At 49.2% G+C, this 23,737-nt stretch overlaps 1 protein-coding gene across 1 annotated transcript; it reads left to right on the plus strand.

The window, feature by feature from the left end:
• Positions 1–25: 25 nt before the first annotated feature.
• SDHA (succinate dehydrogenase complex flavoprotein subunit A) lies at positions 26–22,556 on the plus strand. The gene is made up of 15 exons (XM_060092681.1): positions 26–132; positions 5,141–5,227; positions 6,209–6,370; positions 8,301–8,444; positions 8,667–8,831; positions 9,420–9,568; positions 10,210–10,334; positions 11,877–12,045; positions 12,862–13,057; positions 13,705–13,876; positions 15,653–15,771; positions 17,304–17,415; positions 17,578–17,708; positions 19,427–19,540; positions 21,135–22,556. Exons 1-15 carry the CDS (start codon positions 70–72, stop codon positions 21,219–21,221), a joined length of 1,995 nt encoding a protein of 664 aa, XP_059948664.1. The 5' UTR covers positions 26–69; the 3' UTR covers positions 21,222–22,556.
• The last annotated feature ends 1,181 nt before the right edge of the window (positions 22,557–23,737 follow it).

Below are 23,737 nucleotides of genomic sequence, written 5' to 3' on the forward strand. Positions count from 1 at the left end.
CCGGGCGCGGCGACGTGCGCAGGCGCAGTCTGCGCGAGGGGACTGGCGGGACGGTGGCGGAGGGCAGACATGTCGGGGATCGGAGTTGTGTCGCGGCTGTTGCGCTCCCGGCGCCTAGCGCTGACCTGGGCGGTGAGTTGGCGCTGCTTGTGGGGCAGGGCGGACGCTGGGTCCCGCGCCCCCGACCCCGAGGTGGGACGGGCTGGGGAGGGCCCGCCGGACTCTGTCCCAGCCGGGCGGGTTGCGGCGCGGTGAAGGTCACTATGCTGCGGGCCGCCCGGGACCCCTCCCCTTCCAGGACCCGGTCAGGATCCCGGGACGACGGCCGAGGCAGCCCGCTCAGCTCCGGGCGCGCGCTCCAGGACGCTGCTGCCCAAGGTCACACGGCGGGACGGGCCCGGGGCGGCCTGATCGCGGTGGACCCGGGCGGGTGGGATCCGAGCGGAGCCCCGGCACTAGGCTCGGCCTTGCTTCTGGGGGTTGTGCGGTGACCTCTAAGCACTGACCGCAAAGCCACTGGGGCGGACGCGGGGCGGGTGTCCTCCTGGGTGTTCCCTGCGGAGTCCCGCTAGCCCCACTCAGGTCGGTCCGGGATGTGCTTTCCTGAGGCCTGGCTGCTGGACCGTGTGCCCTGCACTCCTGACGGTGAGGCCTTCAGAGTCGATTTTTGGGGGTTTTATTGGAAGCACTGAATTTGGAGGGTTTAGTTATTTGGTTCTTTTACATGAACTCCTCGAGCCTCCTAGTTAGTAATTTAATTACAAAGTAAAGGTCCCAGTGGGAACCAAGGCTTTCAACAATGTTGAAACATTGTTGACTTGATTTATGCCTGTAATTATACCCACATTTTTTTTCTTTTTAAAATACAGGAATTAAAAGTTAATGTTAAATGTGAGGCGGTTTAGTTGGACAACCTACCAACACCAGAAAGCATTTTAAATGCTTTCATGTGTTGCTGGTTCTTACTGAGCAGAGGTTCCCCCAGCCCCCAAATCTTGGGCTCTAAGACGCAGCTATAGCAGGGGGTTCACAAGCAGGAAATGAAGTCCATGGTCAGTGCGGTAGTTTTAGTCACCGAAGCTTGAGCAAACTTCTGAGTGGGTCCCTATCGTCAGGTGAGATGACAGATGTGGAATGTGCTGGTGACGGGGGAAGAGCTGCACGTCTGTCTTCAGAGCAGACTGGAGCCGGGAGTTCCTTGTTCCATCCTGCAGACACCCTTCACCTTCCACTCGCCCTTCGCCATTTTATGAAAATATTGCTGTCCTTTACACAAGCCGGGCTGGAAGGAATTCAGCTGTGAGCTTTTAGCTGAAAGTAAGAGTAAAGTTCGGCGCACCACAAGTTGGAGCATAAACCTCTCCTTTCCTATTGGCTTGATTGGAAGTGATCTCGGTTGAACCCGCTGTTGGCTGCCAGCACTGTGCTCCACTGTCTCCTTGAATCTTCACCACGGTCCCATTTTCAGCTGGTTGTGAACATGATGGCAAGGTCGAGTTAGCAAAGTTGAACCACAGGTTAGGTCTGCCGAAGATGGTCTTGGGTTTCTAAAGGTTTTTATTCTGATGTAGATAGCTTTGGAAATTATTTCCGTCTATGGAAGTTAATCTGTCCACAAGCCGTGTATTGGAGTTTCAGATTGGCAAGAACAAAAGCGTCAAATTAGCAGAACAAAGAAAGAAAGGGATTCATGATCTGCAGCCAAGGAGTGTCCCTAAAGCGTCCTGGATGAGGATAACTGGAATAAAGGCCACAAAATGTTTCTTTATCTCGTTTTGTTCAATTCTGTGGTGTTTCCAAGTCATATTTACAGCTGCTTTCAAGTTACAAAATTATCAGACCTATTTTGCCTTTGTTTCCTTTTCCGTTGTCCCAGTGCACTGACAGAATTTACAGACTGTTCCAAAGTATTGATAGTTAAATCCAAAGGGAAAGTAAAACCAAGAACTTTAAATAGTTGCTTCACTTCTCACTTCAGATGAGATTTTCCAGTTTTCAACAAGATATTGTTCTAGAATAAGTCAACTTCTTCTCTTTGAATGTATCATTCTGAGTATGTTTTAATGGTGTATCTAGGTTTACATTATTTAGGCCACTGTCGTAATGTTTTGTTTCTTGGGATAATTATAATGCCACTGGTTTTCAGTTCTGCATTCTGTGCCATGTTTTTCCTGGTTCACTTGAAAAGTTGTGGCTCAGTTTTGGCATACAACCTGGATATTCATCTTAGTTTGGAATCCCAGAGATTTTTCCCAAGGGTCCCTAGATGGTGGGGACAGTACAGAATTTGGAGCCAGCCAGCCAGACCCAGTCCAGAGCTCCTGCATCCTGGAGAGACTCGGTTTCTCTGTGGGGTTAATGAGGATTCAGTGAGGTAACCTGTGAAAGCTTTGTGTGGCGCTCCTCCGTGCCAGGCCCACAGCTCACAGCCTGCCCTTGGTAATCATGTGAATGGTATTTTAAACATCCCTGTTTTAAAAACCTTTAAATTTTTAGTGAAAATAATTACACATAGTTGGGGAAAAAAATGTCAGGACAGAATCCCTTATAAGTGAAAAGGAATAAGACCACCTCCTTCCCCAGACCTTTTCCCCAGTGGAATCAATTTTGAATTGTTTTTGGTATTGGCCCCTGCTGTTTACCTCCATTTCTCTAGCTGGTATGCAGGTGCATTTTTGTCCAGTTTAGACATTGATTTTTGCTGGTAAATGAGGATTTAGTTCACTTAAACCATCCTACTACCCACATCCTCAGTTCTCCCAATATAATTATGCAACCACTTCAGATCCTTTATTGTCTACTTTTGTAATTGTGTAGCTTGTGCTTACAAATTGGTTTCTTGTTCATGATTCACAGGTGTATTTTGTTAGTGAGGACAGCCCCCGGCACCACTGTGCTGGATGGAGGGCATCAGCATCTCTACCCTTCTCACTTTTTCTCTCCTTTGCCTCCTAATTCAGTCACCTGTACTTTTATGCTGTTAAGAGCTCTGTGTTCTTTTAATTCTACCTTGGGTAGATTTCTGCATTCTTTTTCGTTACCCTCGTGGGAAATGTTTGGTAATTTCTCTTCAAAAAACGTTAGATTAATAAGTGACATAATACAAATTTTATCTAAAGACAGAAATTGGATTAAAATTGGGCTCTCCAAATTCTAAAATCACTCCCCAGATTGGATTTAGACACAAAAAATAATGTTACTCTTTCCCACAGAGAGATAATAGGATAATTTGTTAAGGATTTCATTACGGCAGCTACCGCTTTCTAAGCTAACCGTGTGTGTGAGGGGTGTGTGTGTGTGTGAACATCCTAGAAAGAAGAAACAAATATTTAGGGAATCTCACGGTTTCTATTTTAACTTTAATTTGGCATCACAAAATGTACTGTTCTTATTGGTACTATTAGCTGTATTTATATTATTCTTTATGAAATTTTCAAGAACGTTTGTATTAGAATTGTTTCAATTCTTAGTTTTTTGTTAAAATATGATTTTACCATTTAAAAATTATAATACAGCTGAAAATTATTTGTTTTTTTAGTTCATATCTGAAAGAGTGGTTTTGTCAATAAAAACAAACGTACTTAACATTGCAAATGGAGAATTCAAGAGTATGACTCTTACCAGTTCAGATCTACTTAAAACCCAGGAAACTGCTTTTTAATTGGAGCTATTAAAGTACACTCAGTGTTTGTGTCAGCTACCACTCAGCCTCAGGGTCAGAGGGAGCCATCTCTGACGCGCCTCGCAAGTAGTCTGTCCGGTCATCCAGCTCCGGCCTGAGTCCCTCACGTACAGCGAAGTCTGTCCAGTTTCAAACAGCTCAGTTGGAGTTCATTTTGTATTTGGCAGTTCTCCTCCCTGTAATCCCCACTCGTTTGTCTCATAGCGTAATTTCTTTTCCCCACAGAATTGAAACATCTCTTCCAATTGCAGACTACTTGAAGGCATCCCTTTTGTCATCGTTGAATGTACTTATTTCCCAAAACTGTTCTTTAAAATATTTCTAAGACTGTTTTATCAGTGGTCTAGTAAAATGCAGTCAGCAGAATGGAAAAACTTATTCCCTAAATTGCTGACCGTTGCTAGCCTATGGAGAAGGTTGCCTCTCATGCTGGGCTGTGATTTCATTAATACCATTTTCTTGGGTAAATGGTTGTAGGATGGGACATTTGAGCCGAGGCTTGTAGCTGTAGAGGTTGGCCAGGGACAGGTGTCCTAGCAGAGGGAACGCACGTGGAGTGTGACAGGTAAAGGGGTGTGGCTGAACCTAGCGCAGGTATGGAGAGTGATGAGGCAGGACCCGGAGCATCTCTGGGCCCGAATCTTCTCGTCGTCGTCAGGGAAGGGATGTCACCACACCCAGTGACAGCCTGCTCTGGAGCACCTGCTCCCAACGCGCTGCCTGTGACCCGCACAGCCTCATAGGGGAGCTCCAGTCTGAAGAGGGCTGGGGTGGATCCTGGAAACTGCCACCTAGGCAACACAGATGTCTTCTCCATTCTCCACGAAGTACCATGAATTAAGAAATTAATGTGAAAGTGTGCCTTTTGTCATTTCCTGAGTCAGTGTCCTGTCTGGAGACAAACTTCACCTAGAAGGGCCTTTGCTGGAGTGCCAGTCCTCGCCTCCTGGGCCTGCCCTGGGTCCTTAGCCCTTGCCTTATCCTTCAAGGTTAAGTGGAGGGTTCCAGGTAAGCCTTCTGGGTGAAAGGGAGCACCAGCGGGCTTCCCTGATGGCACAGTGGTTAAGAATCCGCCTGCCAAAACAGGGGACACGGGTTCGATCCCTGGTCTGGGAAGAGCCCACGTGCCGTGGAACAACTAAGCCTGTGCACCTCAACTACTGAGCCTGCACCCTAGAGCCCGCGAACCACAACTGCTGAAGTCTGCACGCTTAGAGCCCGTGCTCCGCAACAAGAGAAGCCACCACAGTGAGAAGCCCGCGCACCGCAACGAAGAGCAGCCCCTGCTCGCCGCAACTAGAGAAAGCCCGCGCGCAGCAGCGCAGCCAAAAATAAATAAATTAATTTAAAAAAGGGAGCACCTGGGTACATAAGAAGGTTGTCGACTTAGAAGGGAAGTTTTAATTACAAGTGCCCTGTTCCGTGAGGACACTGAGTGCTCCGTCTGTGTTTCCGCAGCGGCCAGCAGCGTTGCAGACAGCAGCCCGCGGTTTTCACTTCACCGTTGATGGCAGTAAGAGGTCGTCCGCTAAAGTTTCAGATGCAGTAAGTTCATGACCTTTTTATAAGTGATTTTTTTGACTTAACGGAGTAGGGTTCTATACCAGGTTTTAATGTATTTGAGTGACACAGGTTTTACCTAAAAAATGTTCATTCATGCTCATTATTTGTAGTGTAATAATAATTATAGTACAAATATAAGCACAGATATTAACATTGTTTTGTTTGTAGCTCTTACATATCTATAAGCCAGATTAAACTTTAAGTAAAAAAATAATGAAATACAAATGTCAGATGAACACTATTTACTGGAATGGATGGTGACAGACACCCTCCTCAGCTGAGGACCGTGTAGCAACTTGGGCTCTTTTGTGTTTACGGGGCCCTTCTGCTCTCTGTTGAAGAAACTGAAATTTGCTTCTAAGTTTCTATCTCAAGCTCACAATAGTTACTGAATGCTTGTTGGCACTTTCTCAGTCGTAAGTACAATATGGACCTGGAATAGACTTGTGTCCTTGGTTCCTGGATGGTCACTCAGGCGAGTGGACTGTCCTTATCTAAATGAAGCAACATTGCAGTGTTTTCATGAGAAGCTTCAAATCATGATCTGTACCACATTGTAAGCTTAGATTTGTATATGTATATGGGTATAAATGTAAAAAGAGAAGATAAGTAAAAATGACAATTGCAAAGAAACACCGTAGTTAGAACTGGTATTTGGATTTGTGATGTTGCTTTCCTCTGCATCTGTGGTCCCCTACTTTGAGTTTTCGACCTTTCAACTAATGGTGGTGCCCCAGCTCCGTGGGGTAGGTGCCTTGCTGTTGATGCGAGCTGTTGGCCGTCCCCTTTCAGTTCGAGGGTGAGCCCACCCCGTGGGCTGTGACTGCTGCATTGTACCCGGTGTGCAGCCCCAGCGCAGGACGGAGGCCCTCTGGGCGTGGCGATCACTCTCTCTCACCGTAACCACAGCCTCAGTGTCTGGCCTAGTTGAACCAGTGATGGACGGGGATTTTTCTTTTCCAGATTTCTATGCAGTACCCAGTAGTGGATCATGAATTCGATGCGGTGGTGGTCGGCGCCGGAGGGGCAGGCCTGCGAGCTGCATTTGGCCTTTCTGAAGCAGGGTTTAACACGGCCTGCGTCACAAAGCTCTTTCCCACCAGGTCACACACTGTCGCAGCCCAGGTATGAGAAGGGGCTCTCTGCGTCCTTTTGGTGCTTGCGAGGCACCGCACAGCCCGGCGCTCCACCGCAGCAGCCTCCTGCCGTGGGCCGCCCTCCATTGGGCTTCCTCTGCTCTTGGCACTCCCTCGCCAGGAGGTCTCTGCCCACCCTGCCCCCGCCCCACTGCCTGGAGCCTTGTTGTCACTCCTGTTTCTGCTCCGGTCATGCCCCCTCATGCCCGCCTCCATCATGGTGTGAGCTCCTTCACTGCACTTACCCGATGTGAACAAGTTTGTTGTGGGCTCGCTTTGTATCTGCCGGAACCTCAGGGCAGACCGAGTGGTGGTGACGAGCTCTGATGATGGTGTGAAGCTGCAGCACAGAAAACAATGGCCTTTAATGCTCTGAATTTAGGGAAGAAGAAAAAGTAAGGTGGAAAATTATGGGACTTTATTATTTTGTTTTTTCACTCTAGGCACACTGTAGGTAGTGCCCAGCTGGTTTGCAGGTAGTATTCTACAATCACGTTTGACCGTCTTTTCTGGTATTTGAACACATTTCCCTATTGAGACAACAGAGGATGTGGTGACTTTCTACGAAGCAATAAGAGCTCCCATCACCGTTACATCTGGAACAGCTGTATTCAGGGTCCAGCCACATTCTTTACACACTAAACTGCCTAGACACTTCGTTCGAAAACTGCTTTTTAAACTGAAGAATAAGTAATAAATATCCTTGGATAATTCATTGCCTAAAAGCAAGAATAGATATAAGCAGATCATTTTGAAGGGTATTGCAAAAAATACAGTTTTCAGGTAGTGCAATAGTAATACAATAAAAAGAATGAGAAAAGGGTAGCTTAACTTGAATGCTGGTTCTCGAGAAAAGAAGGTTTAATTGGGGGAAGGATAACAGCATTTTTGCCTGCACTGGGCCACGTGGTTTTGTATTATTTATTTATTGAGATACTATTTTTTACTTACTGGATTAGCAAAACTCCAAGTTTGACAAAACTCTGTTGGCAAGGCTATGGGGAAACACATTTTTTTACATTGCTGGTGAGGATATACATTTCTATAACCCCTTTGGAAGGCATTTCGTTTTTGCATTGTTTTAAACCAGTTTTCTACATTCTGCTGCCCTGGTACTTAACATTTTTTATCAGGATTGTGTTTGGGTTTACGACTGGAGGGGATGGAGGAGGGAGGGAGGAAGGAAGGAGTGTGGGGACTCGTGCGTGTCTGTCCAGGGTTCCTGGCTCTGTGCTAGTGACTTGTTTAGTGGTAGCCAAACAGAACCTGGGAAACTGAGGCACAGCAGCAACAACTGGAGAAGAAATTCCAGTGAGAGTGCTGACTCAGAAGTTACGACTGAGTAACAATTGGGAGAGAGGGAAGTTAGCGAGCGTGCCTTGTGAGAAAGATTATCTGAAGAGACGTGCAGTTGTAATTTGGCGGGGTGGACAGGTGTTAATGTTTGTCCCTGTACTGCGATTTCTGTGACTGAGGGGCAGACTCGGGGTGGGGGTGGGGGCTGGGGTTCTGAGCCCTCGGCAGGAAGCGCTTCTGCCTTTAACGCCTGCATTCCAGTACCGTTGGGAACGTTTGTCATGAAGCTATTAGATTTGAATCCCTTTTACATGCCGGGCTTGGTAAGGAAGAAACCTCGTCTGAGGAACCTCGCCGACCCTCCAGATAACGCCCCAAGGGGTTGGGCTCTGTGCCCCTCTCATGGGCGCTGCGCCTGAGGCTGGGGGGTTCCATAACTGGGCCCTGTGTCTAGGTCGCAGGGGGAGGAGATGAGTTTCGGAGGCTGCCGGACGGTGAGATCCCTCACTGACCCTCTCCCACGAGTAGCTGGCTCTCTCCGAGTCTGGTTCCGAGTCTGGTTCCGGGCAGGAGGCGGTGGGGAGGTGGGCCTGCTGCAGCTCTCGGGGCCGCTGGTGTTTCAGGGAGGGATCAACGCCGCCCTGGGGAACATGGAGGAGGACAACTGGAGGTGGCACTTCTACGACACTGTGAAGGGCTCCGACTGGCTGGGGGACCAGGATGCCATCCACTACATGACGGAGCACGCCCCGGCCTCCGTGGTAGAGGTAACGCCCCGCCGGCTGGCCGAGGTGGGAGGGCTTGTGGTGGGCGTGGTCAGCCGGCAGGTCGGCGCGAGCTGCCCTAGCGGGAACGCGCCCCTCTTCTGCTGCTGAGCTCTCCGTAGAATGTGTTCGTTCTGGGCTTGCCGATTTGTGTTGAGGTTCTAGTGTGAGTTCGCCGTGAGCACCTTGAACCCGTTAAGGTCCAGGTGTTTTTCTGTTTCTCAGCTGGAGAATTACGGCATGCCGTTTAGCAGAACGGAAGATGGGAAGATCTACCAGCGTGCCTTTGGTGGCCAGAGCCTCAAGTTTGGGAAAGGCGGGCAGGCCCATCGGTGCTGCTGCGTGGCCGACCGCACTGGCCACTCGCTGCTGCACACTTTGTATGGAAGGGTGAGGTGCCCTGGGTGCACAGGGTGGTGGGACGCGGCTGGGCCACCCTGGGGACAGGTCAGCGTGTCAGCCTGTCCGCCCAGGGATCGCTTTTTGAGTAGTAGAGTGACTTGATAGTTGTTAATTTGAAAGTATCTGTTCTAAAAAATTAAATTGATAATCATTACAAATGTGCGGAGCGTTTCGTTTTACTTGGACTAAGTGGCCATATGGCAGCAGACGCCACGCAGTACACCCTGGTCTGAGTCGGGACCCCGTGGTCCGCGGGCGCAGCTCTCACAGCAGCTCTGAGGGGAGGTTAGTGTTGCCTGTCTGGCGCCTCCCGGGGTTGTGTACAGCCCAGAGAGGCGTCCCACGTACGGCATCCTCTTCTGGGGTGCGTTGTTTGTACAGCTGAGTTGTCACACGATGCATCAGCACTGCCATCCATGGGTCGAAGTCTGCGGCCCCTTTTCCAACCCAGTGTTCCGCTCGGGTCCGCCTGACCCCTGTGCCCCACACCAGATCAAGGTCTCTAATCTGTTAGCTTGAACAGTGCAATTGCAAATGCGGGATCCCTTTATTTGGTTGTTTCTCTTTCCTTTTCAGTCTCTGCGATATGATACCAGCTATTTTGTGGAGTATTTTGCCTTGGATCTCCTGATGGAGAACGGGGAGTGCCGAGGCGTTATTGCTCTGTGCATAGAAGACGGGTCCATCCACCGCATCAGAGCAAAGAACACCGTTGTAGCTACTGGGTAAGAGTCTGGCTTAGTCGTGTTCACCTTGTCCGCAGGCAAGCTGAACTTATTTATTCTAATGAGAAGAGGGGTGGCGTGGGGTAATGGCTGAGGCGCAGGCGGTGACTTCACCCGGCAAGGGGTAGCTCTGTGGGCCTGAGGGGCGACACCAGCACCTGCCGCACGGTGGCAAGAAAGTGTCAGCGGTTCATAGCTGGGGGGACCCTTGGGGAGACTGAGGCCTGGAGAGTCTGACGCTGTCTGGAGTAGCGTCTCCTTTGCTTTGAGGGATGCTGTGTTTATGCTGGTTTCTGGGGTAGAAGAGTGCTGTTTGTTCACATGAGGAAAATAAGTAAATTCCATCTTATATACTGTTATTTTAACCGTTGTAAGAAGTGCGTCCATAAATGTTCTTAGGTTTTATTATTTTATACATTTTTATCAGGGAAATCAGTTACATAGCACAGAAGTGCCCTAAGGTACAAGCGAGAGCGCCTTCTCTGCCCCCCAGGCTACCGTCCCGGTTGCCCAGGGCAGCGTGTGGACATGCATCCACAGAGGTGCTGCCTGGGCTGCTTGGTCCACTGCAGTCCATTAGAAAGGAGGTCCTGATGGGACGCTTGTGCAGTCACCTCTCTGCCGGCCTCTCTGTTTTCCAGAGGCTATGGGCGCACCTACTTCAGCTGCACGTCCGCCCACACCAGCACCGGGGACGGCACTGCCATGATCACCAGGGCAGGCCTTCCCTGCCAGGACCTGGAGTTTGTTCAGTTCCACCCCACAGGTAGGATGGCATCAGGCTCTTTGTGCCTTTCAGGTGCTCGGGACCTGTGGGAAGGCTCCTCTGCAGTTATGTGCACCTGCTTTCTCATATCTCACATCCTAACTCATGACTTCCCCAGGAGATTCTTCCCTATGTCCCCCAAGGCAGTGGAGGCCAGCGTCTTACTTCCACGCCTTGTCTCGGTGCACTTAGCCAGACGTGAAGCAGTGATTGTTCGGTGTCCCTCCCCTCAACTAGGGTGTCAGCTCCCCCCGGGAGGCGGGGGCAGGTCTGTCTCATTTACCGCTGTCTTCGCAGCGCCCAGCACATGGTAGGGCCTCAGTCAGTAGAGCCAGAGGGAATGTATTTGAGTGCAGAAGTGGCACAGACATGTGGCAGGCTGCCATAGTGACAGAGCACGGCAGGCGGGGCCCTGAGGTGTCCACAAGTGAGGGTGATGAGTGCGCGAACATGGGAGGGGGCCTGGGAGGGGAGTTGGTGAATCCCATCCTGAACTTTGTTTCTGGGTTGTTTACTGATCTGTCAGCTGAGGAGCTGCCACTGTACTAAAGAACAGGGCCTGTTTTTTTCTCTTTGCTCTGTCAGTATGTTCTTTCTGACCCTGGCAGGGATGAGTAGTAAAAAAAAAGTATTAGGTCGTAGTCTTATTACTATTTTTAACCAATAAAATATTTTGTCTGAGACTTCTGAATTCCCTTTATAGTTAGAGCTCCATTTCTTTTGCTTCCTTTTCAACGTATGAGAAATAAACCACCAGAAGACATGGCCACTGAAACTAGGAAAACTGAAAGATGAGATACAGGAATTTGCATCTTGTTTTAAAGGCAAGGTAACCCTTTGGTGCACTAATAAAAGTGATAGCCTTCAAACTACGCTGATGGACATGTAACACCCAGTGCTGGGCATCCTTGTCCTCATTACGTAGGGGGACAGTTGAGATCAGGGTGCAGCTCCCCTCTCCCCGCTAGATTTGGATTTGGGCTCTGCGTCTCCCAGCATCATATTGGTGGGCTTGTCTTGGAAGAGGGGGACCATCCCACAGGGTTGTGGTGAGACTTAGAGTTGTACACAGCGGGTGCAACCTAAGCATCGGCTGTAGTGATCATTGCCGTTTTGTTTGGTTACTTGATATGCCAAATTTCCAAGCTGGTTTCTGTACCTACAGGAGCCAACACAGTTCCACGGTGCAAAAGGGCATTCAGCAATTAACACCTGATAAGGTTTTAGTAACAATTAAAACCGAGATATTTAACATAAACTTGGTCATGTTGAGAGTTTAAAGCACAGTTGTAATCGGAGTATTGAGCAGAGCTGCGTCGTCCACGCAGCCGACCTTTCTCCTCTGCAGCTTGGTCATTGCTTTTTTTCATACCGCGCCGTTGTGCCGTGCCTTAACTTTTCCTCTCTTACGCTCGTGAGTGCGGTGCTCTTTGCACACCCTTTCTGTCTCCTCCCAAAGTGTCTTGGGAAAAACATTTGCATTTGAGATGTAGGCCCAGCGGTCCTTAGGTTATACGTGTTTAATCAGTTCGTTGTTTGCAGGCATATACGGCGCTGGCTGTCTCATCACGGAGGGGTGCCGTGGAGAGGGAGGCATCCTTGTCAACAGCCAAGGCGAGAGGTTCATGGAGCGCTACGCTCCTGTCGCGAAGGACCTGGCGTCCAGGGACGTCGTATCCCGCTCCATGACCCTGGAGATCCGTGAAGGAAGGTCTGTGTGCGTGTCCCCGGAGGGGTCCGAGCATGTCTGCACGCCCCGCCCCTCTGGTGGCTTTGATTTGTGTCTGCATTTCAGCGCAGGCTGGGGGGCTTCTGTGTGAGGTCAGCACCCCGCCCATCCCGGAGGCCTGTGTGCAGTCACCTCTGACTGCTGTCTGTCAGTTTAGGATCTCTCCATTTGAGATGCTTAGCCAGTGAGCTGCAAGTCCATCTCAGGTGGTTTGTGTGTGTGAGTGAGTGTGTGACAGAAGCAGACAGTATGGGGGAGAAGACACATCCCTGTCCTGAGTTCAGTGTGCGAGCTTCAGCTGGTGTGCTGCTTGAACTCCCGGGTGCTTGGGGCCCTCAAGGTGGGCGGGTTGTTTGTTCCTCAGTGAAGCAGCGTGAGGCCTCGGTGCCTGACTTCGTGCCGCTGTGGTGACACTGGTTAAGTATCTGGGGGCGAGGCGTCACGTTTGCACACAAGAAAGGAGACGTCAGGTGGTTCTTTGGAGCATGTGGCGTGGAAGACCCCTGTAATGCATCACCAAGGAGAGTGTGGCAAATTGTCACCTCCCGACCCTCAGATGGGAGCCCGGTGAGGGCAGGGCTTCCGTCGTGTTCGTGGCTGCATCCCAGCACCTGGTGTCTACCCTGGCACTTGGGTGCTGAGAAGAGACGCCATGAAAAGGTGGCCTTAATGAAGGGAACATTTTCTCCGGGATCAAAGCATGTGGAACCGGAACCTCATGTGCTGCAAGGATTTTGTGACCTCACGGTTTCTGGATTGCTGTTCTCGACCTTACAGCATGATGTCCTTTTTCACCAGAGGCTGTGGCCCTGAGAAGGATCACGTGTACCTGCAGCTGCACCACCTCCCCCCTGAACAGCTGGCTATGCGCCTGCCTGGCATCTCGGAGACAGCCATGATCTTCGCGGGTGTGGACGTCACCAAGGAGCCGATCCCCGTGCTTCCCACCGTGCACTACAACATGGGTGGCATCCCCACCAACTACAAAGGGCAGGTGATGGTGCCGAGCCCGTGCCACAGCAGGCCCCTTGCACAGGGCCTCCCTCAGAAGTCCTGGGCAGTCTGGTAGGCAGGGCAGGGGCCTTGGCTTGGCTGCGGTGTCTGCGTTCACGCCTCAAGTAACCGTTGATAATTGATTCATCCCTTCTTAGTAAACAGTCACGGACATGAGGTCATTTGCAGTTTTTCCTACGTGGGTGTATGTTACCAAGTGTAACTTGTGTGTTCTTTACAGTTAAAACCTTTGGATGGTTTGTGGCTCACAGAGACCTTTTTAGTCGCCTGGTTTTAGTCCTCCCTAGGCAGTGGCTGGAACTGCTGGAAGAGTGACTTAGACTCCAGTCCCCCACCTCCCCGTTTAAGGCCCTCCACCCGTTGTGCTCCGCTGCTGTGAGCCCGCCGTCGGAGCGGGTGTGCAGGGGCACATCGGGAGGTGGGTGAGGTGCAGCTGGGTGTGAGGAGTGGGACTGGGGTCCTTTGACCTCGGCACGGGGGCCAGGGAAGGGGGCTGCGCAGTGTCTGCGGGGGTTCCCTGTAGGTGGTGTAGGCCCAGTTTTGACCTTTTCTCCTTTTTCCGACCCCCTGCTGTAGGGAAGTGGGGCTGAGCAGACCGCCCTCTGTAATCTCAGTCTTCTTCCCCAGGTTCTGAAGCACGTGGACGGCCAGGACCAGGTCGTGCCCGGCCTGTACGCGTGTGGGGAGGCTGCCTGCGCCTCGGTGCACGGCGCCAACCGGCTGGGGGCGAACTCGCTCCTGGACCTGGTTGTCTTCGGCCGGGCGTGCGCGCGGAGCATCGCGGAGTCCTGCAGGCCCGGTGCGTGCCCCTTCCGGTGGTCTGGCTGTTTCAGGCCGCTTTGCGTCGCGGTCATGTAGCGGGGGTCCGGTTTTCTCTCCCTGGAAGCGAGGAAACAAAGTCAGAGATTTTTATGGTGAGAGACCTGAGGCTAGACACAGGATGGGGGGGGCAGTTAGAAGAGTAACTTCAGTCAGTTTTTTTTGCAGTCGTTATGTTCTCAGAAAAATCACTGTTGGGAAAGTGTTATTTAATAGGGGTTTGTCACATACTACTTGTCTGGTATGAATTATCTCCAAGGAAATGTTTTAAATGGCAGGTATAAATGAATGTATAATTTTTTGGTACTTAGAGAAAATTAATCCTAAAAACAAACTATAACTAAATCTGTTAAGGGCGAAAGGGAGAAGTTAGTGCAGACAAAGCAGAAGATGGGTCACGGCTGTCGCCCCTCAGTGAGAGAACGGATTTCCATCAGTGACTTTCTTTTGTGGTGACTTAAAATCACTTGCCGAGGAAAAGATACATGTGCTAGTCCCACAACGACTCTAGTGCTCGTTCTGCTGTAGCCAGAGCCCAGGAGCAACCTCTCAGAGCAAAGCAGAAAATTTGAGGTTCCCTTTCTTTGACAGAGAGAAAAAGGGCGTTTTTTTGAGAATACTTTTCTATCTGAAGGATCAGTGCGCGCATTTAAAACCTTTGGAACTCAGCATTAAGAAGGAACAGACTGCCCACACACGCGCAGCACGGGTGGATCTTTGTCAGGCTGTGTGATCCAGACGCAGGGGACCACATATGTGCGATTTTTTTGTGTGGCATCTGGAGAATGGAAGCTGGGGCAGGAGACGGTGGGTGGTCACCAGGGCCTGGGTCCACTTGCGGTGGGGCTGACGCAGCTCTGCTTGTCAAAACCAGCAAACTGCACTAAAAGTGGTATCACACCTTCATTACGCTTTAGTTTTTAAAGACAAAAGGAGAGGAAAAGTGTTTGCCCCACTACTTTCCCCAAAGTAGGACTGTTTTAAATGTTAAAATGCTTAAATTCTATAGTCTGATCATGATAGTTACAGGAGTCTATGCATGTGTTAAAATTTGTAGAACAGTGCACCTAAGGATAAAGCTCCGTTTTACGGAATGATCGTTTTTTAAAGCATTAAAAACAAAAGCTAGCAAAATCGCCTGCCTAGTAGAGCTTGGGCAGGTCTCGCCTTGGAGAGAGAGTGGCTGCAGACCTTTGTCTTCTGTATTTCACACCTGCGTGTGTTACCTTCTACAGAAAATATATTTAAAAACATGTCATCCCCAAACAGCTTAAAAACCCTCAAAGCATTTATCTTTTTAGAAAGGCAAGAACAGAAGGTCTTGAGGTTTATGTAAGAGGGTGCAGGGCCAGGGTCAGCAGGAGGCTGTTAAATACCTCCAGCCAGGCACCCCCCACCCCTACCAGGTCTGAGAACCAGAACGGGGTTGGGCCGAGAGAGAATGGCTATGGAAGGTGGAGTTTTTTTCCTTCACAGAGTAGCAGTGCAAGGTTTGTTTGCATAAATCTAATTTTTGACCTTAAGAGAGGGTTTCTGTTTTGTTCATTCAAAGATTACTTATTGGACACCAACTTTTTGCCAGCAATTTTGTCTTTTTGTTTTTACTCTTTGGCCCCCAAGTCAATAGATGCTTCCTCAGGGGTAGAGTGGTCCAGGTGGAATATTAGCTCAGATTATGCATGCATTTTCCAAACTCCCTGAAAGGGTATAATACACATTTGGTGGGGTTTTTTGTTTTTTTTTGTCTTTTTTAAAGGAGATAAAGTTCCCATGATTAAACCAAATGCTGGGGAAGAATCTGTCATGAATCTTGACAAATTGAGATTTGCCAATGGAAGCATAAGAACATCGGAACTACGGCTGAACATGCAGAAGGTAGGAGCTTGGACACGCTCTGGATGAGCAGGCCAGCTGCGCTGGTAGCCCTGCACTGGGGTTGCTGAGTCACGGAGGCGTGCTCAGGCCTGAGTAAGATAAAAGGGTGTGCTTTCCACACTGAAGGCTGGAGAGGGCAGCCCAGGGCAGACACAGCAGCTCTGCAGCATCAGGACTCGGCCTTCTCGCAAACGTGCTGGGTGTTTGGTGTGGCTTCCCTCCTCAGACCGTCTCTGGCCCTGGTCTTCCATCCCAGCCTGAAGGAGGAGGGACAGTGGAAGGTCTGAGAAGCTCGGTTCCCAGCTGGGAGCTTCCCAAGCCCAGCACGTCTCCTTGCTGAGGAATAATCCCATCATCACACCTACTTAACGGCAGCTCTGGGAAATGTCTTTAAACTGGGCCCCTTGATGCCCCTGAATGAGATCAGGAGGGGGAGTGTGGATGGCGTGCAGAAGCCGTCGTCACCTGCATCAGCACGTCCGATGGAACAGTCTGTATTTCTGACGTGATAGTGGAGCATGGGAAATGAGGCCAGTCTAAGTTAATTTTATTTAATTTCAGTTTAAGTGTAGGTACGCATGGTTAGTGGCTACTGCGTGAGGTAACACAGGTTTAGGTCAATTAAAAATACTAGTTGGGCTTCCCTGGTGGCGCAGTGGTTGAGAGTCCGCCTGCCGGTGCAGGGGACACGGGCTCGTGCCCCAGTCCGGGAAGATCCCACATGCCGCGGAGCGGCTGGGCCCGTGAGCCATGGCCGCTGAGCCTGCGCGTCTGGAGCCTGTGCTCCGCAACGGGAGAGGCCACAACAGTGAGAGGCCCGCGTACCGCAAAAAAAAAATATATATATATATATACTAGTTGACTACTCTAGATAAATAAAATAAAGAAGTAAATAAAACAGCTAGGAATCAATCAAGTTGTTTTAATACCGGGATTCCTGGTCCATGAATGAGACCTTTATCCACTTGAAATTATTTGTGAGAATTTCTGTGTGGGCGCATTTTCTGGAAAGAAGCCCCTTGCTTTAGTTGCATCCTGAAAGGGTTCCACTGGGCCATCCACACAGACACCACCGAAAGGGAAAAGGTGAATATGGCCATTCTCATAGGACTGTGGTTCTGTGGTTCTATCTTCAAACGAGACTGGGCTTCGGGGAGGCCTCATGGGATGGTAAGGAAAGGCGCAGGAGGGAAGGAACAGAAGCATGGAGAAGAAAGGGCATCTAACGGTACACGTCTCCAGATGAAAACAAGCCCTGGGGATGGAACGTACCGCATAGCGACTATAGTGAACGTTGCTGTATTGTACATTGGGAAGTTGCCTAAAGAGTAGGTTTTTTAAGTTCTCACAAACAAAGAAACTTCGTTTTAAAATTCAGAGTAATAAACTCACAGTCTGAATTTCCTGGTTTTTCTATTTACATAAATATTTTACAAAAAATGAATGCATAAGGAGAAAAACCTGAAGGTTTAACAGTTCTTGGCGTGGCTTTTCCACATGGATTAAAAGCTTACAAATATTTTGTATTACAGTCGATGCAAAGTCATGCCGCAGTGTTTCGTGTGGGAAGCGTATTACAGGAAGGCTGTGAGAAGATCAGCAAGCTCTATGGCGATCTAAAGCATCTGAAGACGTTTGACAGGGGTGAGTGGTTCCTCGGGCCCCTGCGTACGGTTGTTGCTGGATGTCTGCAGGGAGGGCTGCTTCTGGGCGCAGCCCGACCCGTTTAGCGCTGACGTAACTCGTCCTTGCTGAGTGGACACTGGCTGGATCCTGTTGTCTTTGACGGCTGCCTTGCGTGCCCAGGAATGGTCTGGAACACTGACCTGGTGGAGACCCTGGAGCTGCAGAACCTGATGCTTTGTGCCCTGCAGACCATTTACGGAGCAGAGGCCCGGAAGGAGTCTCGCGGCGCTCATGCCAGGGAGGATTTCAAGGTGCACCTTCATGTCCAACCCCCGCCCCCCCACCACCACCGCACGCACTGCTGCCCTCCCTGCTGCCCTCCCCGCTGCGTTGCTCAGCCCTGACCCTGCACTCTCTGCATTCACTTCTCTGCGCTTTCTCTGCATTTCCCACAGGTCAGTTGAGAAGAATGCTTTTTCTCTCCTGATAACCTTCGTACCTTTGTTCTCACCATGTTCAGTACTAGTCTGACCTTTTTCTGGCTTTGGATCAGTATCTGCTGCTGCATCTCTCAGCCTCATTAGGGCAAAGGTTAGCGTGCAGCGGGTTCTGTTGCCTGGAAGTGCTCGCTTACTGACTTGAAATGATGAGTAACTCATTGTTTCAGACCCACCTCTGGTTTGGGAAAGGGTTATAGAACCTCATCTTGGATCACCGTTGTTTTCATGAACTGGGTTTTATGCAGAGCTCACTTATCAGATTCTGCAGAAAAGAGTACCCGGCACGTGGTAGTTGAGATTTTCACGGAAGGGGTTGTTTGGGGGGCGGTCAAGTTAAGGATGGAGCACATTAGCAGGAGCTGAGCTGCTTTCCTGTGGTGGACACAGAGGCTTTGGTCCGGGACAGTGTTTGGGTGGCTCAGCTAGCGGCTGAGCAAGAAGAACTGGATTTCGATCCACCACGAGACACTGATTGGAGCTGGATTCCAGTTGCTGAGTGCTTGGTTAGAGGAGGAGGTTGGTGAGCACACTCAGTCCTGTGCACCAAGGACAGAAGCCTCTCCCAGAGCCCGTGGTTGGTTCTGCGGCTGAGACGGTCACTGCACATGTGCAGGCAGAGCCGGAGGCACGTGAGGGAGTGTTCCCTGCCCCATTGCCCCAGGCAAGAGGCCTGGCCTCACTCAGCAGAAACTGCCAAGTAGTTGGATGTTTTGGGTTTTATTTGAAGAGGCTTTTGTGTGTCTTATCTGTTACCACGTGCAAGATATTCCTTAGCAGCATTCAGCTTCTCTTTAAAAAATTTTGAAAAATTAATATAATTGCTAAAATTAGAACATTTAAATAAAAAAGGCTGAAAGAAAAAGTCAAACTCTGCAAGAGTACAGAGCAAAAAGACAGGAAAAGTATTTGATAAATTTTTAAGTGCATAAAAGATCAGTTTAATTCCAACACCCATCTGCTAGTTGTAGAGAGAAAATGCAGAAGTGGAGCTCTGGGTCCCACTGTGCTGCAGCCTGCTGCCCAGCTGTGCTGCTCGGGGCCTGACCTTGTCAGACTGCTGTGGTGGAGATGGGATGAATAAAGGGGAGGGGGCCCTAGGCTGGGCCAGCGCAGAGTGAGGGGCTCATCTCTACGTCCAGAGGACTGACAGGTCATCAGTGAGGGCCCATGGGTGCGTCTAGAGGACTGGCCACTGGCCGAGGGATCCCGAGTCTCGTGGCCCTCCTTTGCGCGTGGTGCTCAGTGGCGCATGTTCTTGGCCATGGGCTCTTCCAGGTCAGATCTGCCCACGTGGTTTCAGTGGGGATTGTAGAGGAGACGTGCTTGGACCGGGAAGGTCCTGGCTCTGCACGAGGTGCGCTTTGCCGGTGGAGACCTCCTTGTTGAGTGGGATCCGGGGAATTAATGTCAGACTAGTCTCGTGTATCTTTTTAATGAGTTTGCTGTGTTTTGCCACGTTTTCTGGTTTTGCTGTGTAGAATGTTTGTTGACGGCACTGTCCGAAATAAACTTCCTTTCTGTGGCCTCAGGAGCGGGTTGACGAGTACGATTACTCCAAGCCCATCCAGGGGCAGCACAGGAAGCCATTTGAGGAGCACTGGAGGAAGCACACGCTCTCCTCCGTGGACATCAGGACTGGGAAGGTATGTGGGGAGCGGGGTCTGCTCATGTTTGCGATGGCGCGTGGGCTGTCGCTCGGGTTACGCCGGTCAGCATTTGGTGAACTGGGAGAAGCAGCGTGGGTTTAACTGGGCTGTGGACAGATTTGAGACAACACTGAAAAGACGCGGTCAGGCTCCTGCCTGGAAGCAGAACCCTGCGTGGGCGGGTGGTCCATAAGGGCCGCCCCCACTGCGCTGGTGCTGGGCAGGGGTGGGCCAGCGCCAGAGGCCTGCTGTAGCGGGGGAGATGGAGGTTCTGAGCCCACAGAGAGCTGCAGGCAAGGATGGGGGTGGGGCGGGAAGACACCCCTCCCCTCCCCTCCCCTCCCCACCCGTCCCTTTGACTGGACCACCTGGACGCAGCCCCAGGGAAGCCCAGGGGATGCTGTTCAGCCCTTAGCTTCCCTGGGCAGGGAACAAGTTGGGAGGGGCAAGGGGCTGGCAGGGTCCTGGAAACCACCAGCTGAGAGAGCAGTGGGGCCCCGTCGGTCTTACCCCAGCAAAGCATGACTCACCCATTTGGCCATTCTGCTCGGCATTAAGACTCAGAAATAATTAAGATGTAAAATGTAAGCTTTTCAGAGCTCCCTAAGGAATAGTCTTAATTGTCTATCTGGATTTACAGAAGGTATGCTGTGTCCTCATACTTCTAGAATGCCTAGTGGGATTGTTTACTACAGGCAGACAGCAATTTTCATAGTTCTTCATGTAGGCCCTTTTCTGACAGTGTATAGTTAGACGATCCACATAATACAAGCCTAATTTTGTAGTGTTTGGGTTTTTTTTTTTTTTTTTTAAATTTATTTATTTATTTTTGGCTATGTTGGGTCTTCGTGTCTGTGCGAGGGCTTTCTCTAGCTGTGGCAAGCGGGGGCCACTCTTCATCACAGTGCGCGGGCCTCTCACTATCGCGGCCTCTCTTCTTGTGGAGCACAGGCTCCAGACGCGCAGGCTCAGTAGCTGTGGCTCACGGGCCTAGTTGCTCCGCGGCATGTGGGATCTTCCCAGACCAGGGCTCGAACCCGTGTCCCCTGCATTAGCTGGCAGATTCTCAACCACTGCGCCACCAGGGAAGCCCAGTGTTTGGGTTTTTTTATGCTTGTAAAAGAAATACATGCTCATTTTAGAAAGTGTAGAAAGTACAAGAAGAATGAAGAAAATTAACATTTATAAGCTCACCAATCAGAGAGATCTTTTATTACCATTTTGAAATATTTCAAGTTTCGTATGTATATAGAATCGTTCACTTAGAAGTAGGAAAAACTGCAAATACAAACATAATTTACGGATAAAGGATAACAGTACATACAAGGGTTCACCTACTTTTTGAGCATTTTCGGTTTAAGTTTTAAAGCATTGAGAATTTGGTACAGTGTTATTTTAATTGCTGTATTCCATACATGGATTTCCATAGTCAGTCCCGAGTTTGTTATTGAAAAATGTTCCCGTGCATACCTTTGTTTTTAAGTTCCTGTTTGTCTGCAAATCTGCTTTTATGGTTAATTTTCCAAAAACATCCAAGAGGGTTGTTTGTACGTTTCTGTGCACTAACTCATCACCGACTCTTCCTTTTTAGGTCTCCCTGGAGTACAGACCCGTAATCGACAGAACTTTGAACGAGGCTGACTGCGCCACTGTCCCCCCAGCCACCCGCTCCTACTGAGGGGACCGGAGTTTACCAGCTCTTGTAATTATGTACAGTAACTCATGCACGTGTTCATACTGTAACTGCCCTCTTAAACTGTCCTCGAGTGACTGAGGATGCCACTTGACAGAGATTCCTACCAGAGGCCAGCAGCTTGCCAGTAATCAACAGCCAGGAAGTGTTCGGCTTGCCTTTGTCCCTGCTTCATTCTTGAGAAATAATAAAACGGCGCAATTCTTAGATGAAACATAAGTTATAAACTTGCGTTTATTTCCAAGTTCCTTTAAAATCATACTGTTTGACCTGAGGCATATTTGTTGACCTGAAATATAAAACGTGACTATCTTTTTATTCTGTTGCATCAACATCCAGAAATTTTGCTGCAATGTATGTTTAAGTGAAAATGCATTTTGGTGCCTGACAGCAAATGAAGAAAACAAACGTTTCCTCCTACTTCTTAGGAAGCAAATGGTTTAATGTGTGAACGTGTGTCCTGAAGTATTTAAATGACCGAATACTAAATGAAACTGATGTGGGTGCAAATGGGTTTCTTCCTTTTCCACCTCCATGCAGATGCTGCTTGGGGCCACCTTCCAAGTTCTTGTCTCAGGGTCGGCTTCTGTAGAATCCAGTCCGAAGCAATTGAGTTCATTCATTTCAGATTCTATTTTTCTAGTTTAGGGATTGCCTTTAAAAATTTAAAGTTTGTAACTATGTAAAGCATTGACATGATTTCAAAGCCTGTTGTGTTCAGAGCTCAGCTCCGTAACTGTCCCTCATGCTCCCCTCTCTCTCCTCTGCAGGACCCACTGTTGTTTTTCTTTCTAGTCGGTGTCCTAAGAAAACAGAAAGCAAGTATGTATTTCTGTTGTGTTAGACAGACGGCCCTGCCCCTTGCCTGCATATCCTGGAGGTCCTTCCTAATCACTCGTCCTACGGCCGAGTCCTCCTCCACTGCATGAGCGTACCTTGTCCCCTGGCAGGACATTTGTGTTGATGCCACAGTGAGTAACTGTGAAGTCATTTTCTTAGCCAGTTTCTTAGAAGTGGATTTCTAGAAGTAGGGTTGCTGGGTCAGAGGGCAAATGCACTTGTCGTTTTGTTAGATGCTGGTAAGTTCTCTTCAAAAGGGCTGTGACATTCTGCATTCCCACCACAGTGTCTCAGTCCCTGTTTCCCACAGCTTTGCAGAGAAAGTATGATGGTAAGCTTTTGGATGTTTACCAATCCAAACAACAATGGCCATATCTGATTGAAACAGATGGAATATATTAAAAACTGAATTCATAATGATAGTTTTAGAAAGCCAAAATAACCGAACAAGAAATACAATTGGTCACTCTTGAAAGTAACTAGGGCACTAACCCTGACACTGAAAATGGACAATTAAAGGAAAATGATGAAATGATTATTCTGCCTTTTTTCTACAAATTGCAATTCACGATAACCTAGTTGATCAGGGAACTTTACAGAGGAATTCCGCAGATGAATAAGGAATGATAGAATTTCAAGATCACCATTTTGCAATCCTAATGTAGTGGTTCTCAGACTTCAGTGCATCAACATCACCTCGTTAAAGAATTCCCGGCCCTGCCCCAGAACTTGTGACTCAGTAGGTTCTGGGATTGGGCCTGAGAATTTGCATTCCTAACATGTCCAGGGACCACACGTTGACAACCACCTGCATGGAATCATGTGGTCTAACAAATAGGAAGGAGGTAGTTTTCAGGAGCAAATAACTGGCGGAAAGACTGCCGACAGCCTCAGACCGCTTCATCCCAGCCAGTGGGTATAATGAGGAAGTCGATGCCAGGGCATTTAGTAAACTAGGTGGGAGTGTTAACCTGGGCATTTGAGCAGCACTGAAGTGTTAGGACAGGGAATTCAGAGCTAGCACAGGTGCCCCTGAAGCAAGGGAGGGTAACAGGAGGGCTGATCGTTGCAAAGGAATAATGGATGGGGGTGGTTTCCTTATGTCTGTCTGCGACTTCTGAGCCAAAAACAAACCTTCCAACTATTTTCATGAACATTCTGAGACTAAGAAAACCACTGGGGAGTGGGTAGTCTGGAAATGTCAGTTCCTGTGGAATTCCGCTAGGTATGGAACCACCGGGCAGAATATTTCATACTAGAAATGTTTTATAAAATGTGTGTTCAGGGTTTCTCAATGAACCCATATGTGTTAGGGGAATTGACGAACCAGAGAAGTGAAAAAAAATGTGAGTCAAGATGAAAAGAAAACAGGGACTTACCTGGCGGTCCAGTGGTTAAAACTTCGCCTTCCATTGCAGGGGATGTGGGTTCGATCCCTGGTCAGGGAGCTAGGATCCCACGTGGCCTGCAGCCAAAAAACCAAAACATAAAACAGAAGCAACATTGTAACAAATTCAATAAAGACTTTAAAAATGGTCCACATCAAAAAATCTTTAAAAAATAAAATAAAATAACATAAAATAGAATACTGCCCAGAGAGATATAGATAATTTCTAATATGTATCAGAAGAAGCAGAAAGGTAAGATATACAGTAAAATAT

This window comes from Mesoplodon densirostris, chromosome 3, assembly GCF_025265405.1.
Source record: "Mesoplodon densirostris isolate mMesDen1 chromosome 3, mMesDen1 primary haplotype, whole genome shotgun sequence".
Classification (NCBI taxonomy): Eukaryota; Metazoa; Chordata; class Mammalia; order Artiodactyla; family Ziphiidae; genus Mesoplodon; species Mesoplodon densirostris.